Below are 26,971 nucleotides of genomic sequence, written 5' to 3' on the forward strand. Positions count from 1 at the left end.
GCAAGAAGCTCTATTCGGTAATCATAGAGAAGGAGAAAGGGACAAGACCACAGAAAGAAACATGGCAGCGTTGAACCACCTTTTTAATCGATAATTCAAATCGACCGTCCCAGGAATCGAACGCCCCAACCACCACACTACCGGGCGGATTTATTTCCACTCGATTTTCATATTCGGGACTTTTACCTAAGCTTAGCTTATAGTTAAATAGTCAAAAAGGCTCATTAAAATTTTAGCCAATTTAGAAGTACGTTATTTATTTTAGTAAAGAAATAAATAACTCTTCCTCCGAAGTAAATATGAACCTTGTTCATTGAAAAGCAAGGTCAAAATTAATGCAATTTCCATGCATAAAAAAGTTCTAAACCAAAAAAATATTATCATCATAATCATCTTCCCTTTCCGCACCTAACGGTGCATAGGGCACTGCATTGGTACACCAATCGCAGTGCGTCTTGATCATTTTTGTTACACGAAGGTAAGGTGATCAGTCTTACGCTTCAAGTACCAGTCCAGGGACTATGAAATATTAAAGGGTAAAAACACCTTTTTAAATAAATATATATTGTGAACCATGTTGGGGATCGAACCTGAGACCTCTTGCATGGTAGGCAAACGCGCTGACCACTACACCACGAGGCCGACGAAAAATAAATAGTATACCTATCTGAAATGAGTAACAGGGCCGCTGATACAATGTTCTGCACTCACTTTCCTCTGGCGTTTTGTTACTTTGTCTGTGATAAAGGTTTCTTCGTACCTTCTCGTGGTGCCACTGGCGGAGCGGAGCCTTGGCCCCCCACCGCCCATCGCCCACCGTCAGCCGTCAGCCGGCAGCCGACCGCGGCCACAGTCATCTCTCCTACAACCCGCCAGAGTCCACTGGTCGGTGGGTTAGTGCACAGCTTAGTACAAGGATGCCCACTAAGGTAAGCGCGCTTGACTACTATTCTCGTCAAATACATCCAAGTATCGAGACAAGAAAAAAAATGGTAAATCGCGTTGAACTAAATGTTAACCAGGCATCATTCTTGAAGATGGTTTATAAAATAGCGAAACTAATATTGTCGTTTTGTTAATATCACAACCCAAATTTTATGTCTTTTAATTCACTAATTTCACTTTTGCATCAACTTTTAAATAAATAATATACATATGTACCTTAAAGAATAAATCACGGGAATTACATTGAATGAAACGTTCAGGAAACAAGATGTTGTAAATGTCGATCCCGGAAACATGATAACTTTTGAATCAAATGAGACAATTTCAATGTAAAATAATGATTATTTTTATACTCAAAGTACATATTAATTTAGCGTGTCTGTGACTACTGTTTTTTTTTTTTCATTTAAACAAAGTGGACTTCAGATTTTTATTTTTACTTTTAAAAAAAGCATTTTTATGACAAAAGTAGACTTCGGTGTTTTATTCACGTATAAAAAAGCTTATAGTAATAATTTCTGATTTCAATCAATAAAGATAATATTTATACTGACTTAATAATATTATTTACATTTATAAAAACAATGAATAACAGATAAAAATTAACAGCCGAAAAGATCAGAATAAACATGTTTATACAAATAATAATGTATAAATTTATTTTTTAAATACAAGAAAATATATGAAAAATTAAAATATATACACCTAAGCTACTATTCATATATAAACTCTTGATCGAGTAGCTACTCTCTTATTTTTCTCTTGTTACAATGTGAGTTAAATTTAAGTTCTTTTGGTAATAAATTAAATATTCTATGTACTAAATATTTGAGAGTTCTATTTCCATATTTATTACATACTTTTGGTACTACCAAGCCATCATTAGACGTGAAGCGTGTATTATGTTTATGTTTGAGAGGAAACTTGAATGTATTACTATTAATATTATTGATATTTGCCTGTACCGTGTTTAGTCATTTTGTTTTGTTTTAAAATTCTGCAATTTTGAACATTCTTCTGAGTAACATAATATTTACAATATATAGTACTAGTATCGCTTCATTGTAATTGTTTTATTACTTTTTATTATATACGTATAATAGTTAACAGAATAAAACAAATTCAAAGGCACGTTTAAAATAAAAGTCGTAAATATTGGTGGATTTTAATTTGTCTTTAATATAAACAATAAAGATATATATTATTAATTATTAATTTTTTGCACCACAACAGGCTAGGAGGCCCAATTACAGTGGTGAATTACATCATAGAACACTCAGGCTTGAGAAAAATCACATTTAATTTTTGTGTTCTCACCGGGAATCGAACCCGTAACCTTCTGTGTGTGAGTCAAGCGTCTTGACCACTACACCACGGAGGCCGCCATATGTTTATTTATTGTAAATATATTTGTGTACGTATAATTGCATTTCTCGTCAACTTAAGTTTTATTATGCCATTATCATGTGTACATGAAAATCATTTTTGGCAATGTGTGTTCCTGCATTTATTTATTTATTAGTGTGTACACAGCACAAATGCCTTTTATAAACATAAACAAAAATACATTTAATAAAATAGTAACATATTACAACAGAGATGAAGAACATTTTCAAGAAGGTAATATAGAAGTCAAGGCATCTACAGGGCAGGGCTTATGACCTGTCATTGGCTGGTTTAAGTGGCCACTTTACACACCGTGTAACATTCACCATTCTGCCCATATTTGAACATCTATATTACTTCAATTCTTTCAGCTGTTGAAGTTTGTGAAGTTAAAGAGCTGAAACCTTTATTTATGCGGGTGAGATTCATCTAATTGAATTATTTCACCTACATACTAGGCAACGCCTGAAATGTTTATTTTTTCAATTTCTTTACTTCTTCATGGACAAGGTGGATTTATCAACAATATTTTGAGTTTGTCCAAATTTTTGTAGACAAGGTTTGGATTCAACTCCCTGGGGAGCTGTTAACATTAACATATTATATTACATGTAATATGTTAATGTTAACAGCTCACCAGGGAGTTGAATCCAGTCCTTGTCTACAAAAATTTCGAAAAACTCAAAATATTGTTAATAAAATAGTGTTCTATTACAAAATTTTGAAATAATATAATAACAATAAATCTATACATACTCGTATTACACAGTTGTTTTATACTGAATTGTATATTACAACTTTGGGATTTTAATACTTCACATACTTGGGTTAAAAAAAAACTAATAATAATAATAAAAATAATGAGAATATATTCGAAATAGCAAAAATCATAAATCTTTGATTTGTTGGGATTGTTGCAATGTATATTGAATGCCCTAGGTATATTACTAACTGTCTCCTGCTAAGAGCTCAGGGGTTCTCAACTGTTTTAAAAATAAAATATAAAAAGAAACAAAATAATAAACTCTTTAAAAAATTAAATATTAAAAATGAAAAATAAATGGCAAAAATTTTAATTTTTTAAAACTATAAAAAAAACTTATATCTAGTCATACGTTTATAAATATATTTGTGTTGTATTTATTTATACATTTCTTTTCTCTGTTTATAAATTAACATAAATACATAAATAACAGTCAGAATCCTAAACTATTTATTTAATAGCAAGTTTAAACTGCATTTGGCTAATGTGGAAAATGTCAATACAACTGATTTGGTTCTCTAAACTGTTATTTATATCTGGACTGGATTTGGTGACAAAATCTATGGACTGGATTTGGTGACAAAATCTATAGATTGGATTTGGTGACAAATGAACTCATACTGCAGAATAACAGTGCCGGGAAGTCTTTCGTACTATATAGGTACCTATACACAAAATCCGGAAGTATGTACGTAGTTGCCGAATGTTTAAATAACGTTTATCGATTAAATGTGTACAGACTCTGGCTCTTTTAGTATGTATTTTATTTCGAATATTATTTTTTTATTGATCAATAACGCAAAAAATGCTTACTAAAATGGTATGTTATAAAATATTTACTATTTCATTGTTTATTGACACCACACGTTTATATTACTTGCTAAACTATAAAGCTGTACAGTTAAACTTACTTGAATCGTGTTGTGGTCCCGTAATGTCGCGTACTCACGGTTCATAAGTCCGAGATTCGAACCCCGCCCTACCACAACCTGATTCCCATTTCCGAAAAGTGACTTTTTTACAACTTGTTGAAAATGGTTCTCAAAATTTAAACATTCGAGTATATCATATGAAAGCAAATATTTCAACAATGTTTTGAGTTTGTCCAAATGTTTGCAGACTGGCTGGATTTCATTCATATAAATTTGTGCAACAGAGGGAAAACATTTTTGAGAAGGGTTAACAAAAGTTCAACCATTCATAAAAGTAAACAGATGGAAGAGTTGAGAAAATGTGGATGTTTAAACATAGGCAGAATAGTGAATGTTATACACTGTGTAAAGTGGCCACTTAAACCAGGCAATGACAGGTCATAAGCCTTGTTGGACCAAGACTTCCATATTTTCTTCTCAAAAATGTTTTCCTCTGTTGCAACAGATTTTATCAAGAAGCAAAAATATTTTTATAAAAAAAATACATGATACTCACTGTAACTTCAATTTTCAAATGGATGTAACGGAAAATATATTTTAATTCCACCCAAAATTATAAAGGCATCAAATTTAATATCGTTATGAGATTCATCTAGAGATATAAATAAAAACGTACCTCATCTTAAAACCTTAAAAAAGTTTTAAATAAAACTACATTTATTCATAAAATCCTTGAATAAATGTGTATTTTTATTATGTATCTTAGTAAAATGTACAAAAAAATATTTTGTTGAAGTGTAAGTGTAATGCAAATCAATATGTTTCTTTCTGTGTGTGTTGGATTTGTTTCGACGTTTCGGCTACCAATGCAGGAGCCATCTTCAGGATAAACAGTTTACCAAAAAAAAACAAATTCAACACACACAGCATCACCCAAAAAAGAAACATATTGATAACAGTGACCGTGAAAACCTTCGCATCTATGAATAAATCTCAAATCATCAAATAATAAACAAACATTAGGAACTATGGATTTCGTTAGCAACGTTTACGTGGTTGTAAAATATACTGTTATGACTGTTATTATTTATTAATTACATTGGGCACCTAATATTGGACTTTTATTTCCCGAAAAAAACTTTTTGCTTCACAGGCCAGAAGGCACAATTTTATTGGTGATTTAAAGCACAAAACGATTAGGCTTGATTGTCCAATGAATTTAAATAGTCGCATTTTGAGTTTTTGTATTGATTAACCGATTCATAATTACGACAAACTATAGTAGGTAAAATCGTCGCCATATAAGAATGTCTAATTCTAAACGAAACAGAAAAAGCCTTTTTTTTAATACTCCGTCTCGGAATCTAGTAATCAACGCATTTTCCTTACCATGCGAGAGGTCATGTTTGGCGTTTAAAATGTGTTTATTTATAACGTGCATTTTTAACGTTTAATCAATTGATGGTTTTCGTTAAAAACAAAACTGAGGCATTTAGTTAAAGAGGTAGAAGATGTCACATAAATTGAGAAAATGGGTTTAGTATGCAGTTCCACTCTGTAATCGGTAGAACACCGAAGATACAAGTCAGAAAAAGAAATTCACATTTATAATAAAATTGGTAAATGTCATATAATATAACTATATACGGCTTCTGCAGATAATTTGGGCCTTTTTTTTTGTACATATCGGCAGTTTAGCAGCTATCTGCTTTCTTTTCATTACCTAGGTTTTTAATCTTATATTTACAGTCCACATTACGAAATGTCATGAATACAAAAATAAAATCAATAATTTTACTGTACTATTCTGCCGTCATAAGAAAGAAGGACGTATCTAAATTATTTTTTTTTGAAAATGAGTTAAATACATATTCGGAATCAGGAAAAAATATATCTTTCTTCCTAAAATAACCACAACCCTAATATTTTCACTAATAAATGAGACTAAACCACAAAAATTCTTGAAGATTAGTAAATATAAAAGACTGTTCTTACTTATGTAATTATTAAAAACTGGTTAAAATACTTATGTTTTCTTCTATTCTGTTTTTAAAAACATCTGAAATGAATGTACCAACTCTTTTTTAATTAAATTTTAGATCTGCTAGTAGTTTCTAAGTAAATTGATTATGATGTCGGCGTTACTAGTTTGAAAAACAGTAAATGGCCGGTAACGTCTATTTTATTTAGTTGAGTAGAATCAATGGCATATTAACACTAAAAAAGAAAGACGTTTACTTAATTACAAAATAAAAAGGGTGTTTTTAGCTAGAAACGTCTTTTCATTGAAGTATTACATGTTTTCTTGTATTTTTTGACTAAAAAGAATATGAAAATGTCAATTTTTAAATATGTAACGTAAAATTTATTAAAATTAATATTTTTATCCCGTTAGGGCAAACCATAATGCACACAGCCAATTTTTCAATCTCAGAGTTACAAAATATTTATTTTCTCCGTTTTTAGAAACGTGTAGAATGTAGAAACGTCCTTTTTTCTTATGACGGCAGTATTACGTGAATAAGTGCACGTAACTTGTATCAAAACCTTTAAGAGCACGGAAAAGGCAAATATGAGAAGGACGATATGACAATATGAGATCATCTCAATTGAGATATACTTACCTATTACATTCATAAGTGTACGTATCATAAGTTTATCTGATAGAACCTAAAATAATTTAATCAGTAAGAAACTTTAAATAGCTCTCCTGCACAATCAAGTCACCGTGACTTATAGTTCTTAACTCAAAGGCTAAAGAAATATCCATATTTGTGGCGAGTGTCATCAGAATGTTTCAATCAATGAAAATTATATATAGTAGTGTAAAATTCAGTGTTTTAGTTAGCTATTTTTTTGTATAACTACGTGAATAAATGTGTTAAATTACATTAAATTTACACCAAAATATTACAAATGTTTTGTTGTGCACAATATCTGCAATTTTAATGAAATTATGTAGTAAGTTACCAATCCGTGAAATGTTCATGTCAATGTTATATGATTTCCATGAAACATATCGAAATACCGAAAATAATATTATCTTCAATGTAATAATGAACGATTTGGGGTGACACACAACATTAATTACAAAATATCGGATACAAATTAACGTGCTGTGACGAAAACCTATACAAATTGCACTTAATTCAATAATGAATGAGGTCATTAATTTTTATACGCTTTAATGTCATATCTTTGGAGCAGAAATGTGCATAGTTAAAACTCTGCTAAAAATACGATATGGAATTATGTAATAAGCTGATGCAAAAGTTTGCGTTTTTTAAACAAATATTATTAATCTTGATTTATATAATTCTTCTGTACATGTGATGTCACTAAACTCATTCTTAACAGTTGAACCAATTTACGTGCGGTTTTCAGTTAAACGTAGATATTTGCGCTGCGCGTGTTTGTGGATATATTTTTTTTAATCGAATTCGTAAAAAAACAAGTTAGAAGCATAAATCTCAGGGTTGCATTAGACGAGAATGCATATATAAAAAAACGGAAGAAGGTTATTTTTTGTGTTTGAAAAAAGTTTATTTTTGAATGTTTACAAACAACATTTGCTTTTTATGAATCTCAATCAGATTCTTTCTTTATATTACTTTTAACGTCTTTCCGTTTATTTCTTTTGACTGGATTTTTGGTAATACTAAAATAGTATTAACTGACATTCAATACATTTTTGAAAATCGCATTCATGAATAAAGTGCACCCCTGTTGGTGAGAAGAAGTAAGTATTTGCAAAAAGAATTCTATGTTTGACAATGAATTCTTTTTTGTTTTGGAATTTAACCATAAACAAGTATCTAGGTATCTACTTAAATTCAATATTTGAGTATCAAATATTTTAAGTTTTAGAATTCATGCATCAACAAGTACCTAGGTACCTATTTATCAATGAAAAGTCTTATTCCAAGGTAATAGCAGGCAAACCAACGTTCGAACAACGTCTGTCGGGTCCGCTGGTCAATTATAATATTTACAATAATTATAAACTACAAACGTTTCCTATCTTTCAAAAAGCTTATTGATTATTCCATTGGTATAAAGATTATGAGACTTGAATGCAAAAAAAAATTATCTAGGGATGAATTGGCTTTCGCTATTGGAGTAAAACATAAATTATTTGAAAGATTCGGTAGCGAGTAAAAATCCGATGGAGATAGACCCCGAGAATACATCGCATGCTTCATTATCTCCCAAATCAATTATCTAAGATTGCGTTACGTTATTATTGCCACATGGTAACGCGCGTTGTCGTGGTGAAAAACTACCTAGTTAATAGGAAAATATCAAGTTTTTTTCCTTCCTTTTTTAAAGTAATACTGGTCTATGAAATACCATACAGTAAAAAAAAAATTGCCAATTATTAGTAGCATAAAAAATGCTTTTAAATTTGTAATTTTGGATTCCCGCAAAAACGATCATTCCATTGGTCACGGCCCTCATACGTCACGATTCACGTTAATTTGTTCCTGCCATTGAAATTTGTGTAGAACAGTTTCATAAATCTTGACGTCACAACAACTTAGGCCAAACACGTCGCGTTTTTCTACTAACATATTTTTATTGAATTTCTTTTTTACATTTGTGTATGAAAATATTTCTCTACAATATCCATATTGATTTTGAAAATACAATTAATTGTTCTAAATCCATTTCATATTTCAATATCGGTATTCGTAGTATGTGATATTTCCCTATTGGGAGAATTTTTATTTCCTCTTTTTAAATAAAAACATTTAGAAATGTTTGCATCAACCATATATTTTCAAAAAATTCCTTAAGCTACATCTTAGAGTATATATGTATATACTCTAAGAACTACATTTACTCATTCAAAGAGAATGCCAACATCTTATTTATTTTAATAAGTTCAAAAATATAAACGATCTGTTATTTCGTTTAAGAAATCACATCGCACATTTTGAAACATTGTTCTCTCTTATAATAAATCTTTACAAAATTACATCCCATTATTTTACAATATGATTTTTTTTCTCTTATCAATTAAGCTTGAGATTAAGTCTATTTAGTTGTCGATTTATTGATTCTTCTCGCTTGATAAATATTAAATTTTTTATAAAAGGGGGATTTTCTACGAAAATCTGAACATGAGTTAATCAAAATATTATTGATAAAATTAAATATCCATCACAATTCAACGAAACTAGTACAATTCCCGTATTACAATTATAAAAATAATAACTTGTAACGTCATAAATCTTGTTAATGATTGTTTTAATAACACGCAATTATGAAGCATTTATTTGTCCCGGTATTTAATAATTAAGTTTTCTCTGCCTTAGTTCATTTAATATTATAATATTGTTTATTCAAGGTTTAATAATGATTTCATTTAATTTAATCAACAATTATAAAAAGAAGTATAAAAATAAAAGTATTTTGGGGCGTTTCCTATATGGTTAAAAAATATTGAAAAATCTCAACCATGCGGTGTTGCCTTTAATTTATATAAGAAAACAGATGGAAACATTCAAGACATTTGATTGTTCAGACATAGGCACGATTGTGAATACATAAAACAACTATTATAGCTCGATCATAGCCCAGTAAATGCCTTAACTTTCATTCTCCATTTTCGTAAAGTTTCTCCGTTTCTTTTGTTAAAATACCTATCAATAAAAAAGTTATTGTTAAGTATCGTTTATACGTGGACAATACAACAGATAGTACAATATTGTCTTGCCCCAGATCTATAAACAGTCTCGACCGCGCAGGACATGACGCTGCGCTGAGACAATACGAAAATTTGTCCGCCGTTCAAACGTGACCGCTGCGAAAATAAATACACGATGGCGTTTATTACGAGCGAGTTCACGAAAAATATTATTTATTTTACACCAATACGTATTGGAATTGATAAAAAACGAACTTAGTAATGCGGCGATACGATGCGGCGCGCGGTGATGGGGGTAATCATTGTTTCGCGTAGATCGCCTGCCCGTCTATCTCCGTGACAAAGTCAGTGAACAATGTCCCGTTCTACAAATTGCTAATTACACGTTGACAATAAGAAAGGTCCTGGGACTGAACAATATTGTATTGTTTATGTGTAAACGATACTTTATACAAATAAGTTGGAAATTTGAGATTTACATTTTATTATAGAAATAAAATACAAGTCATGCCTAAATCTGCAAATTTGGAATAACCAGTAATCGGTTTCATCGCTTTCGCAACATCTTTTATACTGGTAACTTTATCATTAAATCAAATGTATCTCTACAAAATTGTTAGAATGGAGAATTAAAAATTCTAATTAGTAATTTTATTCAAATAGTCTGAAGGACCTTTTTACAAAGTGTTACGGGGTAAATACAGGTAACAGTTTTTTAGTTATGTCAGCCTCCTGGTCTAATGGTTAGCGCATTTGCCTACCATGCAAGAGGTCTCGGGTTCAATATGAAATATTTATTTGAATGGGTGTTTTTACACTAAAATATTTCATAGTCCCAGAACTAGCACCTGAAGCGTAAGACTAATCATCTTACCTTCATGTAACACAAATGATCAAGATACGCTACGATTGGTGTATCAATGCAGTGCCCTATGCACCATTAGGTGCCGAAAGGAATGATGATGATGATTTTTATAGTAAATTAAGCTTTCACCAAGAATGTTTACTGACGAACTTTAATTTCAACGATAGATACTATAGAAAAGGCAATGAAAAAGTGAAAAGTCCACATTTCTCATCATTTAATATTACAACATATTGTCCTTTTTTTTTTAAAGTTAATATGTGCCAGCCTTATCTTCCAATTAAAAAACAGCTGCTATTTTTTAATTAATTAGGTTTTTTGTGCGTGTGTCTTTTAATATACATATATTTATACTATTTTAGTTAAAAAAATTAACCAACTCTTCTTTTCAACAATATTTTGAGTTTGTCCAAATTTTTGTAGACAAGGATTGGATTCAGCTTCCTAGGACGCCTTTAATATTAACATGTTAATACAGGAATGAAGATCATTTTAGAAAAGGTAATATAGAAGTCTTTAAATAAAGGTTTCAGCTCTTTAACTTAAAAACATCCACAAATGAAAGAATTGAAGGAATATAGATGTTCAAATATGGGCAGAATGGTGAATTTTACACAGTGTGTAAAGTGGTCACTTAAACCAGCCAACGACAGGTCATAAGCCCTGTGGATGCCTAGACTTATATATTACCTTCTCTAAAATTATCTTCATTCCTGTTGAAATATGTTAACTCTTCTTTTGACTAGTATGTTTTTTGATTAGCTAGAATATATTGCTTTTAGCAATATGTCCGCCAAAGTACTTATTCTTTGTACTTGAAGTTTTAAATAAATAAATAATATAAAAGTGACCTTATACAAGTAAACATCTAATTTATATATATAAAATTGTTCATAGTAAACCAAATTACATACCAGCTATTTCTATACATGTTCAAGTTACATTATTTTACTTACAAATTTTGCCAAGTATTTGTTTTAGGATCTATTAATATTCAAAAGATAAACCAGTCAAACGGAGCACGGAAGATGTTCGCTTATGTTAATATGAAGGAACAATGTATTATAATATTATGTGGGTATACCCCATAATTTAGATGTCTCAAACGTATGACATTCACTCACCATTATGCAGTTAAATCTGGAAGTAATTAAAGAAAAATATGATTATTTAACTGGCCTCAGCCTTGTAACTGCTTCCCGAATGTTCAATACTGGATGTTTGACCAGGGCCGGCTAATGAATACGGCAACCTCAGTGCTCAATGGCGTTAATTATGGAAAATATCTTGACGGACACAAAAAACATACTTAATGTAGGAATCGGAAAGTCTAAGCACTTTATATTTTGAGTATGTCCAAATGCTCGCAGACTGGCTGGATTTCCTCCCTAGGGAGTTGTTCAGATCTTAATATGTTGCAACAAGGGGAAAATATTTTTAAGACGGGAATAAGGAAGTCTAGGCATTTACAATGTCGACCTGCCGTTGGCTGGTTTAAGTGGCCAACTGTGTAACATTCCTAATAAAGTTTTTAGCTCTTTTACTTTTAAAAATTCAACAGATGGAAGAGTTAAGGTAATGTGGATGTTTAAACATAGGCAGAATTGTGAATGTTACACAGTGTGTAAAGTGGCCACTTAAACCAGCAGACGACAGGTCATAAACCTTGTAAAAGCCTAGACTTCCATATTCCCTTTTGATTGCAACAAATTTAGGTCTTAGCACTTATTTACATATTTCATGACGTTACGCGTTGGCTGGTTTAAATTAATACTTTCCATGCTGTGTAATCTATACTATTCTTCTTGTTTGAAACACTCAGATCTCTTTTATTTTCAGAACAATGCATATCTATGTTCCCATTTGTTTTTATATATGGTATATTATTTCCTTGTTTTTTTTTTATTTTATTTTTTATTTATTTTCAATTTTAAAAAACCCGTTAAGGTTACATTAGAAATTTAATATTGTCTAGTCATTTTATGTCTCGTCTAGTCTAGTTAGTTCTGTCATCATGTGCTTTTTCAGATTGATTTTAAATTTGTCTCCATTAAAAGTTTTCAAGTAGTAAGGTAGGTCGTTGTAGTGTTTAAGTCCATTATGTAGTATTTTTGACCTCCCTCAAATCAAGTCAAGTCAAGTCCTGTGTTTGTCTTTGCTTTTTAATGTTTTTCTATAAATAAAGATGAAACTAGAATAGAAAATAATTTTATACTTAACATTATTAACTAACCAAATCGGGTCAGAGTTTTGTATATCTGATTAGTATTAAAATTAAATTGGAATTCGTATCCCATTTGCTAATAAAATATTTAAAAAAATATTCAAACTTAATTTTGTTAATCAAATAAATCTTATGAAAAACTGGAATTACAGCAGTCATTAAAACAACTTTGATAAGTTCAAATTGTGAAATTACTATTAAATTATTATGGGAAATATTGTACGTATTTTTGTTAGTTAATAAGTTAATATTTAAATGTAAATAATAACTTTACTGATAGCCATTTACAAACAATGTTACGTTAAAAAACCCGAATTTGCAAAATCTACCCGAAAATTTGTTTGAAACGTACAATGTTAGCTTTATCAGTTACCAGATAATTTTTCGAACGGACAAAGAACCTCTTAGTATTTTATTTAAATAAGATTTATCAATTCATAATAAGTTAATTTTTTTTTTTTTTTTGTTTATTTTTCCATACTGTTACATATTATGCATGTATTAAATTACATATTTTATACGTTATATTTATTAAACATTAGAAGAGAAAAAGAGAAAAAATACATATTCTAAAAATAAACATAGCCTTAAATTTGGAAAAAATGCCCACAAAGACTTAAACGTCTGAGCGTGGGCCATTCCTTTTTTATTGTTTTTGGTGAATTTTTTGGTATACAAACACAAATATGACAATGCCATTAAAAATCATACAGAAATAACAGGAAAATGACATAAACAATGTAATTAAGACATCAAAGTTTAGAATATGCTGTTGTACGACTCTTTCACAATAGGTGTATATTTGTATTTTCCATGCTGATCCAAGTCCTCAAAGCCCGCTTTAAACTTTGGAAGGGATTCTATATTTTGTATTTCCTTGGGTAGGAGATTAAAAGATCTTGGACCAACATGGAAAGAGTGTCTCTGTGCGAACTTAGTTCTGCATCCTGGAACCGGCAGTACACTTTCTGATCTGCTACTAGTCCTATTTAAATTATTGCCAAACAATTCCCTATTTTTGTGTACATATTTTAAGCATTGTAATAAATATAATTTTTTTAAATTAAATAAAATAAATAAATAAATCGCAATCGATGATACATTAAAAAATGGTAGCTTTATACAATAAAATTGAACATTAGGTATATAAGAAAATAACAATAATTTTTATGGTGCTTATATTAAAGTCTTAGTCCGACTCTGGGCACTAAATATTTTTGTTGGCAAAGATTTGAACTTTTGACCCAACAGTACTCGTACAGGCGTACAAGTCCCACGTATCAGTACAGCCACATTACCTCCATAGTTTACTTCGTGAGTATTGCTTCCTTCGAAACCATCAGTGGCGTTCTAACCGTATGTTAGTCGTAGTCTGAAAGCGCCATTAAAAAAAATGTTTTAAATATTTTTATGGATTTTTTTTTTTTTTTTAATAAATTTTTGGTATAAATATTCCATCCCTACTAGGGAGGAAATCCAGCCAGTCTGCAAGCATTTGGACATAATCAAACATTGTTGAATTACTACCTGGTAAAAGAAGAAGTATAAAAATTCGAAAATTGTTTTCAGGCGTTGCCCTGTAGGTGATTTGGTTCAGCCGGAGGAATCTCACCCACGTGATAAAGGTTTCAGCTCTTTTACTTCACAAAAGTCAACAGATGGAAGAGTTGAGGAAATGTGGGTGTTCAAACATGGGCAGAATGGTGAATGTTACACAGTGTGTAAAGTGGCCACCTTAACTAGCCAATGACAGGTCATAAGCCCTGTAAATGCCCAGACTTTCATATATCCTTCTCAAAAATGTTTTCCCTCTCTATTGAAATAAATTTACATAGCTTCATTTTATAATATTATAAAAACATGTATTTTATATTATTATTATTATTTTCATGGAGTTAGGACGTATGTCTCAAAAAATGTGTAATGAGCTACGTATAAGTAAATAAATACATAAAAAAATATTATATTAAATCGTTCATGTAAGTTCAATACAACGTATGAGCCAAAAAAATTTAAATACGTTGTTTGGCGTTTTCAATTGAATGAGACAAGCCTAATTGATTGGTATATTTTTCAAAATTGACCAATAGACTGCTTGCATTCCATTTAATTCAGTATCGAAAATGAATCTTCCTTACTAAAAAAAATCCGCGTATATTCTTAAATCCAATACAGTGGATGAGATGTACTCGATTTGCGTAAAGGCAATATCGCGATTGATTGTACCGCAATACGTGATTGCCAGTTTAATTGTCACAATTAACTTCGTTGAGACGCATACAATAGTAAAAATATATTTTTACTTTAAATTATATAATTATATATGGACATTCAATCCATTTAATCTTCACATTCGTTTGAAAATGCCCTAACAAGCCGAAACAATTGTCACGATATTTTTGTTCTTTTATTTGGAAAATAAAATAAAGTATTCAGTAGACTCAAATCGGTGTTTATTTTCTTTTATTATAAGTTTACATTGTTATGGTTATTTATTTATTGGAATTTATTTAATTTTGAATACACGGGAACAAAAAACTTACACGATATAAAAAGAAAAGCACCAAATAATAAAACAGTAATACTTATTAAAATAGAATGCTGTTTTTACACGGGTTAAAAAAAATTCTTCAAATCCACTTTGAATTTGTTTATTGATATATAAGTTTTCATAATTTTTTGTTCATTTTGGAGATTATTGTAATTTTTGACACCTTTGAAGACAAAGCTCTTTTGACCATGATTTGTGTTTATTCGCGGTATTGAACTTACTATTTTTTTAATTATTTAGCTGCAGTCGCATATGAAACAAAAAATGTTTTTAGGCTTTTATAGTTTTATTCATCCCTTCAACGTGGTTTTTTATAGCGTGTAAAATAATTTGAAATTTTTGGTACACTTGAGTTTTGATCTTAACCTCTTTAAATTTATCCACTTTTCCCTTTGTATACTAAATTATCCGTAGGTAAATCCTTTACAGTCGATTAAAAAAAATAATAAAGCAGTCCGTCGATTTAAAAATACACATATTTTTTTAAAGAAATATTAATGTTCTTATAATTCACCCAAATATTATTATTTTGGTGGCCATTTTCGACGAGTTGTAAATAACTCGCTATTAGGAAATGGAAATCAATTTGGGATAGTGTGAAGTTTGAACTTTGGACCTTTAAACCGTGAGTCCGCAATACTAGCCACGGGACCATTTAAATTTCGTTCAACAGAGAGGGAAAGTGTGTAAAGTTTCCAGTTAAACCAGCAAGGCAGAAGCCGTATAAATGACTAGACTTCCATATCTTCTTTATTTAAAAAAAATAAAAATATTGATAACCCCCTAGGGAGGAAATCCAGCCAGTCTACAAGCATTTGGACATACTTAAACATTGTATAATTGAATAAAATGAAGTTTTTTTTATAAAAACTTAACAGGAAGACTACGCACGCCTCTGAGACATAGTATGCAATGATAGATGAGATCATGCAGTTTTAAGACAACCTTGCAATTGAAATACTTATTTTTTCGAAATCGCTAAAAAATAATCGTTCTTACATCTCAAATTATATCACGAATTTCCGTTGGTTGTAATGTGACAGATGTGGGCTTTTCCATAATTGTAATTAGTTTAGTTTCGTCGTGATAATCATTCGCAGAATTATAAAATATTACCGTTTACAATATTCGTTAGTTCGTTAAATGATCTAATGATGGTGGAATATCATTTTGTAATAACAGTTATACAAAATTGGCCTTTGGCAGTCTATTTTAGGCTTGTTGACTTAACTTGTTATTTTTTTAAACTAAAATGGACATGGTGTCTTTTCATACAGACCTATTGTTAAGAAAGAAGACCGTGATAGGAATTTTAACCTTCAAATTTATTTAGAAGAAAGATTTCTCGCCAATATTAACTTTTCTTGAAAATATTTTGCCCATGAATAAATAAATCGTTTCTTACGATTTTACATTATTTAAAGTTATATTTTCACACTCTCCGCGTGTAATATGGAAGTCTGGGCATTAAAAGGGTTTATAACCTGCCATTGGCTGGTTCAGATTATCAGTTAACGCCTTTTTTACGCTTGCATTCACAAAAAGTAACAGATGGAAAACTCGAAGGAATGTGTTGTTTTGATTGACAGAATGGTGGATGTTACACTCCGCGTAAAGTTATTACTAAACTAGCCAATGACAGGTCGTTAACCCTGTAAATGTTTAGACTTCTACGATCCTCGCACAATGAGTCTTTATGGGTTATTATGCCGCGTGTCGTTTGCACCCTTTCCTGACGTTTCGGATCGCACTACTAAGTCCATTTTCAGGGTTGATGCTATTGGTATGGATATATATCTAAAGTCTGTTAATTACAAGAATTTCAAAATAAACAAACCAGCCGCGTGATACCCGACGGAGAATAGCCTATTTCACACATATCTTCTTAATCTTAACGACACGGTAAAATTATATTGGATTGACATTTATTAGATTCGTTAGTACCTTTTTAAATTTGATAATATTTATATTTTTCGCTTTTTTAAACTCGGTAGTTAATGAGTTTAATGGAAATATCAATAAAAACGCCTCGGTCCAAATTTTTATTTTTTTTATTTATATATTAGCGTTCTGATAGTTTACCCAAATATTTTAATTTTGCTGACCATTTCTAACGAGTTATATGAGTAAGTAACTCACTATTAGAAAACTGAAATCAAGTTGGAGTAAAGTGGGGTTCAAACCTTAAACCTCTTATTCGTGAGTCCGCAACACTAGCTACGGGACCACAACGCGATTCAAATAATCTAGTAAAACTTAAAAGATTTTAATGACAATTTTATAAAAATCATTATTTAAATTTAGCGAGTACTCTCAGGTAAAAAATTCTGCAAAAGGTAATCGATTGGAGATTAGTCGGTCTCATGGTGTACAGATTGTTGTGTTTGCCGGGCATTAAATTAGTAAATAATTGTAAAACAATAAATATCGACCCACCGTATGGTATTTTATTATGCCGTGTAGATTTTTGCCGTGGTGTGAAATGGGCCAATATGCGATATCACGCATTGCGCTCGTGGTTTGCACGTGCACACCGGTTCAGTCTCCGTGAATGGAGCGCAGTAAAATGCAGTCCGCGACACGGTACGAATCCTGAGTAAATAACTTAATATACGTATGTATCTGTAAAAATGACGTCAACCTTGAAAAAAAGCGCTGTAATGTGATCCAAATAGTCAGAAAAGAGAGAAATGACAAAGGCATAATAACCCAGAAAGACTCATAATGCATCTGAGCGGCCGTGAAAATCGGATAATATTAGTTCCATAGTCCAATCGCAATGAGGTTGTACGTCGGTGCGTAGGTTTTCACGGTTTTTAGGTGATCCGGTATAAGTTAGGGTCGTTTTGATTTTTCTGTTTCCATTGCAGGAGCCATCTTCAGGGTAAACTGTGTGCTTTGTAGTAAAAAATATGTCAACAATGTTTTTAGTATCTTCAAATGTCTGTAGACAGTCTGGATTTCTTCCCTCGGGAGTTATTTAGATTTGTTTTTTTTATTTGCAAGAGAGGAAAAACATTTTTGAGAAGGGAATATAGAAGGGTTTACGGGACGCCAATTCACCTGTCAGCAAAACTCACCGCAAAGAACTTGTAACGTTACTGGCGGAGTAATTTCAAAATTGTAAAACTTCGAAAAATTGTACTGCTCATAATAACCGTGGTTTTTTGGTTGGCTGGAAGATATTGCTTTTTTTATATTGATTATTTTTAAATTTAATGGAATACAAATTTAATGCAATTCAAACTCTGGAGTACAGATGAGTGATTGCGGATCAATTATTCGTATTTAAACTTGTGAACAATGTCATAGATTGCCCTTTACTTACAATTTCTTTAGAAAATCTTGTACCCAACAGGAATGGACTCCAAACTACATTCAATTTTCCGATACCCAGGAAAAGTTCAAGAAATAATGTTTTTTTCTATAGAGCATATTAGTATTACAATACCGTTCTCTCCGGTCACGCAGACATTTTTTATCTCTCCTATACCAAATACAGATGATTCACTATAAGCGCTAATAATACGCCTATTAAATGATATGAGTATGTCATTAAAAATGTATATTTATGATGTTTTGCACCTTCTTTAATGTTTTTACATTATTTGTTTTTTTCTTTTTATTTGTAAAACATATTCATAAATGAACTTATTTTTATATAAAAGTATTTTTTTTAAACTTTTATTTACATTTTTTTAATACATGCTTTTCGCAGTTTCTGAATTGCTGAGATTTCTTAATTTAAAAATTTATTTCATTTTATTACTGGGTTATTATATAATAATAATAACTTACATAGCTGCGAAAAATGATTATTGACTGCTTTTACAATTTAAATTTCTATGTACCCTTAAGTCCTTTATCTTTTACATGAATTGTACGTTAAAACTGATGTTTTTTTTCTAAAATAATAATCATTTGTTTTTTTCTACAAAACGCAGGTTTTAGCCTTTTTTCTCACAATGGAAACCGAAAGATTCATTTTTTTTAAAGGAATTACCTGCTAAGCCTTTATTTTTAGGCTTGTCAGCAGGTGGGATAAAGGGGATATGGAAGGAGGTAATGAAAAATACACCACAACACTCAGTTCAATTGGGAAAAAACTCTTTCTTGGATTTTTTCTCGCAACTAGCGGGAATCGAACCCGCGACGCCAGTTTCACAGTTGTCCGTCTTACCAACTGCGCCACAGCGCCTGTCTATATGTATCTTGTCCAACCTGTATCCTGTATTCAACTTACACGGATTTACGTTTGATATATACAGGTGATACATCCTTTTATAATATCAACGAAAGTCTATATAAACACTATTCTAGTCAATTTCATTCAAATTGATTAACTTTGTTTGCGGGTGCATGGCATAACGTTTTCTAATAAAATATTCTACCATCACAAATGAAATGAATATGTTTACTCTATTCACAGACAGGCAGTACTAATTAAATATTCAAACGCACTGTATGTAAAAGTATGTAGATCGGTGGTGATATGGCAATATCGCTCAACTATGAATTAAATTCATTGTGAAGGTATCTTAACAATTTGTATCCCGGAGCCGTGTAAACACGTGCTTATATAACCACGCATTGTGTCCCGGTCCCGTGTTTTCACGTGGTTTACCAGCTGTCTAAAAAAGTGAAATTTATTAACATATAGTGACTTTTATTCGTATTTTTTCGCTGCTCGTAAACCACTTGAAAACACGGGACCAGGACACATGGCGTGTTTATTATAATCACGTGTTTACACGGCTCCGGGATACAAAGCGCAAAAAAAGAGTGAGACCCTGTATATGTGCGAACATTGCAATGTGACTCTCCATAAAGGCCACTGTTGGCAAAATTATCATACAAAAATGACTTATTAAATTGTTTTAAATAAACATGAGAAGTTTCAATTGATTGAACGCAGTATTTTCATAATTATGACACTTTTTGGAAACCCTTCACAAAGCATGAAATTTTACAAAAATGGGCCGGGCACAGGGTGAATTCTACGTCTATTTCGCCGGTGCTCAAAGTATTGAAAGCGTAGTCAATAATAATATTAATGATGCTATAAACGAGTATTACTTACTATTTAAATCAACTGAAAATACCGCTGGACTGTCATTTGTACAACAAAAATAGCAATAATTAGAAACTAACGGCTCTTAGTCCCTATGACGAATTTACTTCAGGAAAACATTTTCGTAAAAAAAAAACAGGTTACGAGATATTGCAGTATCACCGACGATCTGCAACCTTCTATATTAACAATGTATTTTAACCAGTTATTACCAACTCACCTACTATTTAATGAATTATAACCAGTTATTTAATTTTGTTTAATTTTAATTGATTAAAAATAAATAAATGTCAAGTGCAGCACTTCAATAAAAAAATCACATCGTGACTTATATTGTTTATGGTTTTTGACGTTTGAGTGACGTTATAATAATTTATTAATATTGATCATGAAATTGTTGAAGAATAAACTTATTCTCAATGATGATTAACGTTCAACAATATTTGAGTATGTCCAAATGCTTGCAGACTGGCTTAATTTAGTTTCCTCCCTAAGGAGTTATTAATATTAAATTTATTACAACAGAGAAAGAAAACTGTAAATGCCCTGTAAATGCCTAGACTTCCATATTCCCTTCTCCATAATCTTTTCCCTCTCTGTTGCAATAATTTTAAATATAATTAACGTTATTTGATTCCAGTATTATTTCTTGAGACAACTGAATATTATTGTGTGCTTCGATGTAGTGCTATAGTGCTTCGATGTTTGATAACCACGGTATTCTAAAGATTAAAATAGCCACCGAATATGTTCCTAATACATGTGATGAATATGAATGAGACACTACATGATTAAAAATTATATTTATTTCAGTAATTCATTCACGATTGTAAACTTCAAAAATACATTGCAATAATGATCGATTTCATCATTTATAAATTAAATTTTTGACCAAATTTTTTTCCCATTAGATGTTCAATTGTGCATTTGATCCCGCGGGAATTTTTTTTCTCTGATATTACAGTATATATTATGTCGCCGCCAAATCGTTCAATCAGTTACTCAATCGGACAGCTAGGCCATTCGTTGAATGGATTAGGATAGCTCAACATTCAACGTGTGGTGTATAAATATTAAACTATTTAACTGATAAATAATTCTAGCACCTTTAACTATATGTTTTTTTAAAGGGAAGAATGTTAACAAGTATGTGATTATCCTTGTTATAAATATATTAATGTCTCTGAGCAAGGAAATGACGATGTATATCGCGAAATCAGTCTAGCATAGTATTTTTAGCGAAAATAAATTTATTTCAGGCTCATCAAAGGCTTTTAAAATTCTATAGGGGGAATTTCTATCGGTGCCTAAATAATAACTTTTAAAATGCCTATTTGTACTTTAGTTATTTGTTTCACGTGCTAAATTTATATAAGTTAGGTTAGGGCGTTGTCGTTTTTTAGAAAACACAACAAATCGACTGGTGTGGACGGTTTTCTTTTAGTAAAGAAAATGTCAAATTACTGAGAAATCAAAAAAATTACATTTCATTATTCCATATAAGGATTAATTGTAATAAGATGTGAATGTTAGTGACACGTAATTCAATAGTAGGGAGAGAGAACAAAAACAATGATTAAAGTGTAAATCTTACACAACCTCTCGTTGCTTGCGTTACCACAGCCAAACTAACTTCTATTATACTTGAGAAAACAACTGCAGATTGTGGAAACCTGTGCACAGAATACTGTATACAGGCGGTTATACTCAAATGATAATATTTGGCTGATTTCAATTCTGAGTAGGAAAAAAAACCAGAACCCCGTACGGGCGTTTTTGACTCGAAGGCTTTTCTCGGGTAAAAATCCTGGAAAAAGAAATCGCGTAAAGATAAGTCCACTTTGTTGTGTATTGGTTGGCGCGTTCGCCTACCATTCATGAAGTCCTGGGTTTGATTCCTAGCAGGGTGGACGTGAAGTTTTGGTTGTAAAGGTGGTTCTACACTGCAAAAAATATAAAAGCCTTCAATGTAACAGACATTATCCAAATAACCTGTAATTGGAGTTCCAATGCAGGCCCTATGTACCACTAGGTGCGGAGAGAAAAATGATGAATCATATAGCGCCATTTTTGTAAGAAATCACCTACAGCTACTCAGCTGACACTACATAATATTAAACTTTTTGATTTTAAAATTAAGGGTATGATAAACGAAAGAAGTGGGATCACATTTGATTTAGGGCTGTCGATAATTTAAAAGTGTGAAGGTAATTAGTTCCAGGCAGAAGAGCCGGCATCGGCAAAATCACATTCTTCGAACCTAGTGTTTTGGCAGCGCCGGAGTCCGACGAGTTCCTTTGCCAGAATCAAATGCTGACCTAAGAGTAGATTTTTTTGACATGTTCTTATCATAATTTCTCTACCAGCATCCATTTATCCGTAAGGGACCGCATTGGCACTCCAACTGCAGAGTATCTTGATCATTTTTGGTAAACATGGAAGGTAAGGTTTCGATTGTTGATCCCAGAACAATCTAGTATTGTTAGTTGTCAGTAGTCGCGTCGTCACAAGATAGCTTGTTTTGTCGACTGTAAAACTGTACGTTATCTGTCATGGCACTGAAAATGTCTGCGCTCTGCGCATACTTACGCGCCCTTAAACTGCCCCGTGTAAAAAAGCAAATAAAAAATAATAATTTGGTTCGAGAAACTGCACAAGATCTTGTATTATTTTCTGATCTATAAAAGCAAATGCGGTGAAGTTCCTTAACAGGCCACAACTGATTATCCCACCAGATCCTCACACTATCATCACCATCGTTCCTTTTTCGCACTGAATGGTGCATAGGGCACTGCATTGATACACTAATCGCAGCGTATATTAATCATTTTGTTACATTCAGGTAAGATAATCTCAGTCTTACGCTCTAGATACCAACAGCCTTTTAAATAAATATTGAACCCGAGACCTCTAGCTTGGTAGGCAAACGCACCCATTACACCACGAGGCCGGAATACTCACACTATATGTAGAGTTATTAGAAGAAACATACTGTATGCAGTTATCATAAGCCTTGTACATAATAAGCGAGGAAAAAAAATAAGCAACTGCTGTTAAAAAAAAAAAGATCCATATAATGCAAGATTTTTAGTGGTTACATCCTTATTTTATTTCTAAAAGTTCTCATTTTTTTTCTTAATCAATTAGTTTTCCGGAGTTACTCTATAATTTGTATAATAATATTTATATTATATGGCATTGATCATTTTTAGAATAGATAGCCCATTTGAAAAATAACAACAGCCTGTATAGTAGAAGAACTTTCATAGTAATTTTCACATACAACTAACGAGTATGGAACTATGGGCTGTGCGCAAAACACAATACCTTCACAAAGATTGGCTGTGCAACAAGTCACCGACAAACTGGTTCCTTGTTGATGAACTTAAAGGAATGCACTTGTACTCGTACATTGAGTATACTAGAATATGCACTCAGAACTACCTAATAGTGGATACATTTATAAAGCCTTTAAAATTTAAATATTATCATTTATTGATAAATCATTGTAATCCTTCTCAACAACTTACTCTATTAAATACATCTAAAAAAAAGTGTTTTGATAAATATACGGTAATAAAATACCAAATAAATAAAACCTCAATTTCTTCTAAACTTTTTAAATGTTGGTTACTGCCTTCTTGCTTGGAACAGCAGTACTGTTTTTATTCGATATAAGGGTGGGGATCAGTGTTATACAAGCTCTTGACGACAATGCGACCAGCAAAAATCTATTGTTACGGGTCCCCGTGAATAGTTCTCGCCCTCCAAGCTCAGGTCTAAAAATAGCCTGGCAACTGTGTGGAAAGCGAGAGTTCTCATTTTTCTCAAGCTTTCCCTCTTAGCCCAGATCTGTAAAGTATCGGGCTGTTAGGTAGGGAGCGAGCTCTTTAACTTCCTCAGGTTTAACCTGTGGTCCCCCGAGGATGAGGCTTCTTATATGATGTAAAGCATCACATTCAGATGGAATGTGTATGGGTGTTTCCTCATCTGCACTACATAACTTACATCTAGAAGTTTCGGAAAGGTTCATTCTAGCGAGGTACATCAGTACCGTATCAAACATATTAAATCATTCGCTAGAGTACTGCAATGGAGGATTTTAAAATTAGTTTGTCCAAATGACACGTTAGAGTACTGGATGCAGATAAGAAAATGATGATTGTGAAGTTTTCAAATATAAATTGGTAAAATATGACACTATATTTTATTTTATTTTCTCGACCGTGGGATTTTTTTTTGGTGGGTATAATTATAATTGTCTATGTCTGAAAATTTAGCCAACTACCCGAGAGCCGTGAACACGTCTGCCCGTGGCCACTTGGCTAGAGACATTCCCCGCCTTAATATGGAAATATATTTGCATAAAATATGGCATTACTCCACATTAGTGCAAAAATCACGTACACGGGAGGTTTTGTTACCAACTTGATACTACGGTCGCGCCCATAAATACTTGTCAAGAGCCAGCACCGGTTATTATGTTATAGGCCTAGTACGGTGTTCAGCTACGGCACTCAAAGTTACCTTATATCCTTTTTAGCAAACAAAGAATAACAGAAAATTGTATGTAATTAAAATTTAATTAGTGTAAATTTATACATGTAGGGTAGTTTGAGATGAATATGTGGGAGTCTTTGTCCGTCGATGACACACACACGTGCAAAGGTTTCACCTGAAATGTACAGCAATGACCGATGAAGCCTGTCATAATTTTATATTAAATACAATACATTATATTCTGCAAGACTAACAGTATTGCACATAAAACGTTCGTTTAGGGTTCGGATAACAAAACCTCGATTTTGACGATTTTTTATGGGCGTACCATTAATGAGTTTACTTTTAACCTTATCATAAATCATGTCTTCAATTAGTAACCCGGATTAGTAAGTAATTTTAAGTTTATTAATTGTATACAGATATAAATGATCCCTCAATTTTATTAAACAGACAAGTATTGATCTTGTTTACAAATTTATTATGCAATAAAGTGCAATTCGGCGTGAATTTATTTTATATCCAATCCACTAGCATTAGAATGCCGGATTTTATTATTACTGCGCGACTGAAAAAAATCACAAATTTATAAATCAGCGAGTCTTTGAGAAGTTTTGAATTTTATCGCTTTGTTGTCCGATATAACGCTCGGTAGCATATAAATCTAAAAGTTATGGCAGAAATGTCAGTAGAAAAACTCAATCTATATCTAAAAGCATAAAATGGACAGTAAAACTAACATCTCAATAAAGTTATGTTTCTATCTGCAATGTTGGAATACAAAGTTATTTGCATTGGTGTCATAATGCGTAATTCGATTTGTTTGTTGTTTCGTGTATAATCCAATTTGCAAATGTCAAAATTAATAAAACTACCCCCTCACGTGCAATAATGTAATTTATACTGTTTTTAAAAGCGAATACATATTAATATCTAATACGTTACTTTGACATCAGTGATGGTTTACGCATCTGCGTAATTTAATTTACTCGTTAATTTTAATTACTTATTTTAATCAAATAATAAATTTTTCAACGTCCGGAAATAGTACTTATTTTTTTCATAATTCAAGTAGGTATGTAGATTATTTTCCATATTTTTATTTATTTTTAAATCATGTAATAAAAAGTACTCGTATAATGCAAATGAATTATATTTCCAGGAGTTACAACTCAATTCGGGGTATAAATAATATTAACAAGTTTTTAAAAAGCATAAATTCAGAACAACAAAGAAAGCAAGTTTAATAACATCTGTAAAAGTAAAATTATTTTATTTAAACTTTAACTACGAAAAATAAAAGACTGTGCTGAAAAGTTCTTATACACGTGGTGATGTAACATCGTCTTACCTCAAGCAAAAGACAAAATATTTTAAAATTCAGACCCTTGAAAAAAAACCATTGAGACACACTGTTACATAATTTCTTTCCCATAATTTATAATAAAAAATATGTCATTTAGGCATGTTAAAGCCAAATAAGTTAAAAATCATAAATACGCCGGTCATTTAACTAGCATATACTCCTGCTCACTGCCAATAACCTATGAATTGATGAAATCTTCTTTCCTTTTTGTCTCTTTTACACGATCGCTGGCCACAGAACAGTGTCTCTGTCTTTTTTGTTCTATTCTCATGCTCTTTCTTATAGCAAATCTTATTGTGGAATCATATTCATTAGTATAATTTCCCCATAGCAAAGGTAAATATTTTTTGTATTTTGTAGAATCCAGCATATTTATACAAATTTTACTTTCCAAATTCGGTGCAAAAACGTCCGTTTGAAGATTGCAAAAAATACAACTTCATAATTTAAATAAATAATAGGGATATATCAAGTTATGTATGCTATGTAGACTAGTGTTACACCGCGGCAACACAAAGAGTAAACGGTAAAAAAAATATTTTTTAAATAAAAACTTTTTTGTTTACACAATACCACTCAACCACTGGTCCTTCGCTTATTTACTGTTATTTATTATGTTTCCGTAAACGATACTTTTTTCCAGTCTCCGCTACCAAATTTTATCTCTTTGACAATTCTATTTTACTACCGAGTTTTCGAACGGATATAAAAAAATCTTCAAAATAAATCAACTGAGGCCCTGACAAAACTAATATTCCTTTTTTCTTTTCCCCGAGAA

General features: G+C 31.5%; 1 protein-coding gene across 1 annotated transcript in view; it reads left to right on the plus strand.

Moving 5' to 3' along the window:
- Positions 1–777: 777 nt before the first annotated feature.
- LOC148281812 (uncharacterized) overlaps positions 778–26,971 on the plus strand; it is a 35,516-nt gene continuing 9,322 nt past the window's right edge. The window contains exon 1 of the mRNA XM_088226089.1: positions 778–929. Coding sequence (XP_088082215.1) covers positions 918–929 — 12 coding nt within the window. The 5' untranslated portion in view covers positions 778–917. The remainder of the gene's footprint in view (positions 930–26,971) is intronic.

The sequence above is a fragment of the Micrasema longulum genome, unplaced genomic scaffold (assembly GCF_059751315.1).
Source record: "Micrasema longulum isolate JH-2025_06_02 unplaced genomic scaffold, ASM5975131v1 h1tg000406l, whole genome shotgun sequence".
In the NCBI taxonomy this organism is placed as follows: domain Eukaryota; kingdom Metazoa; phylum Arthropoda; class Insecta; order Trichoptera; family Brachycentridae; genus Micrasema; species Micrasema longulum.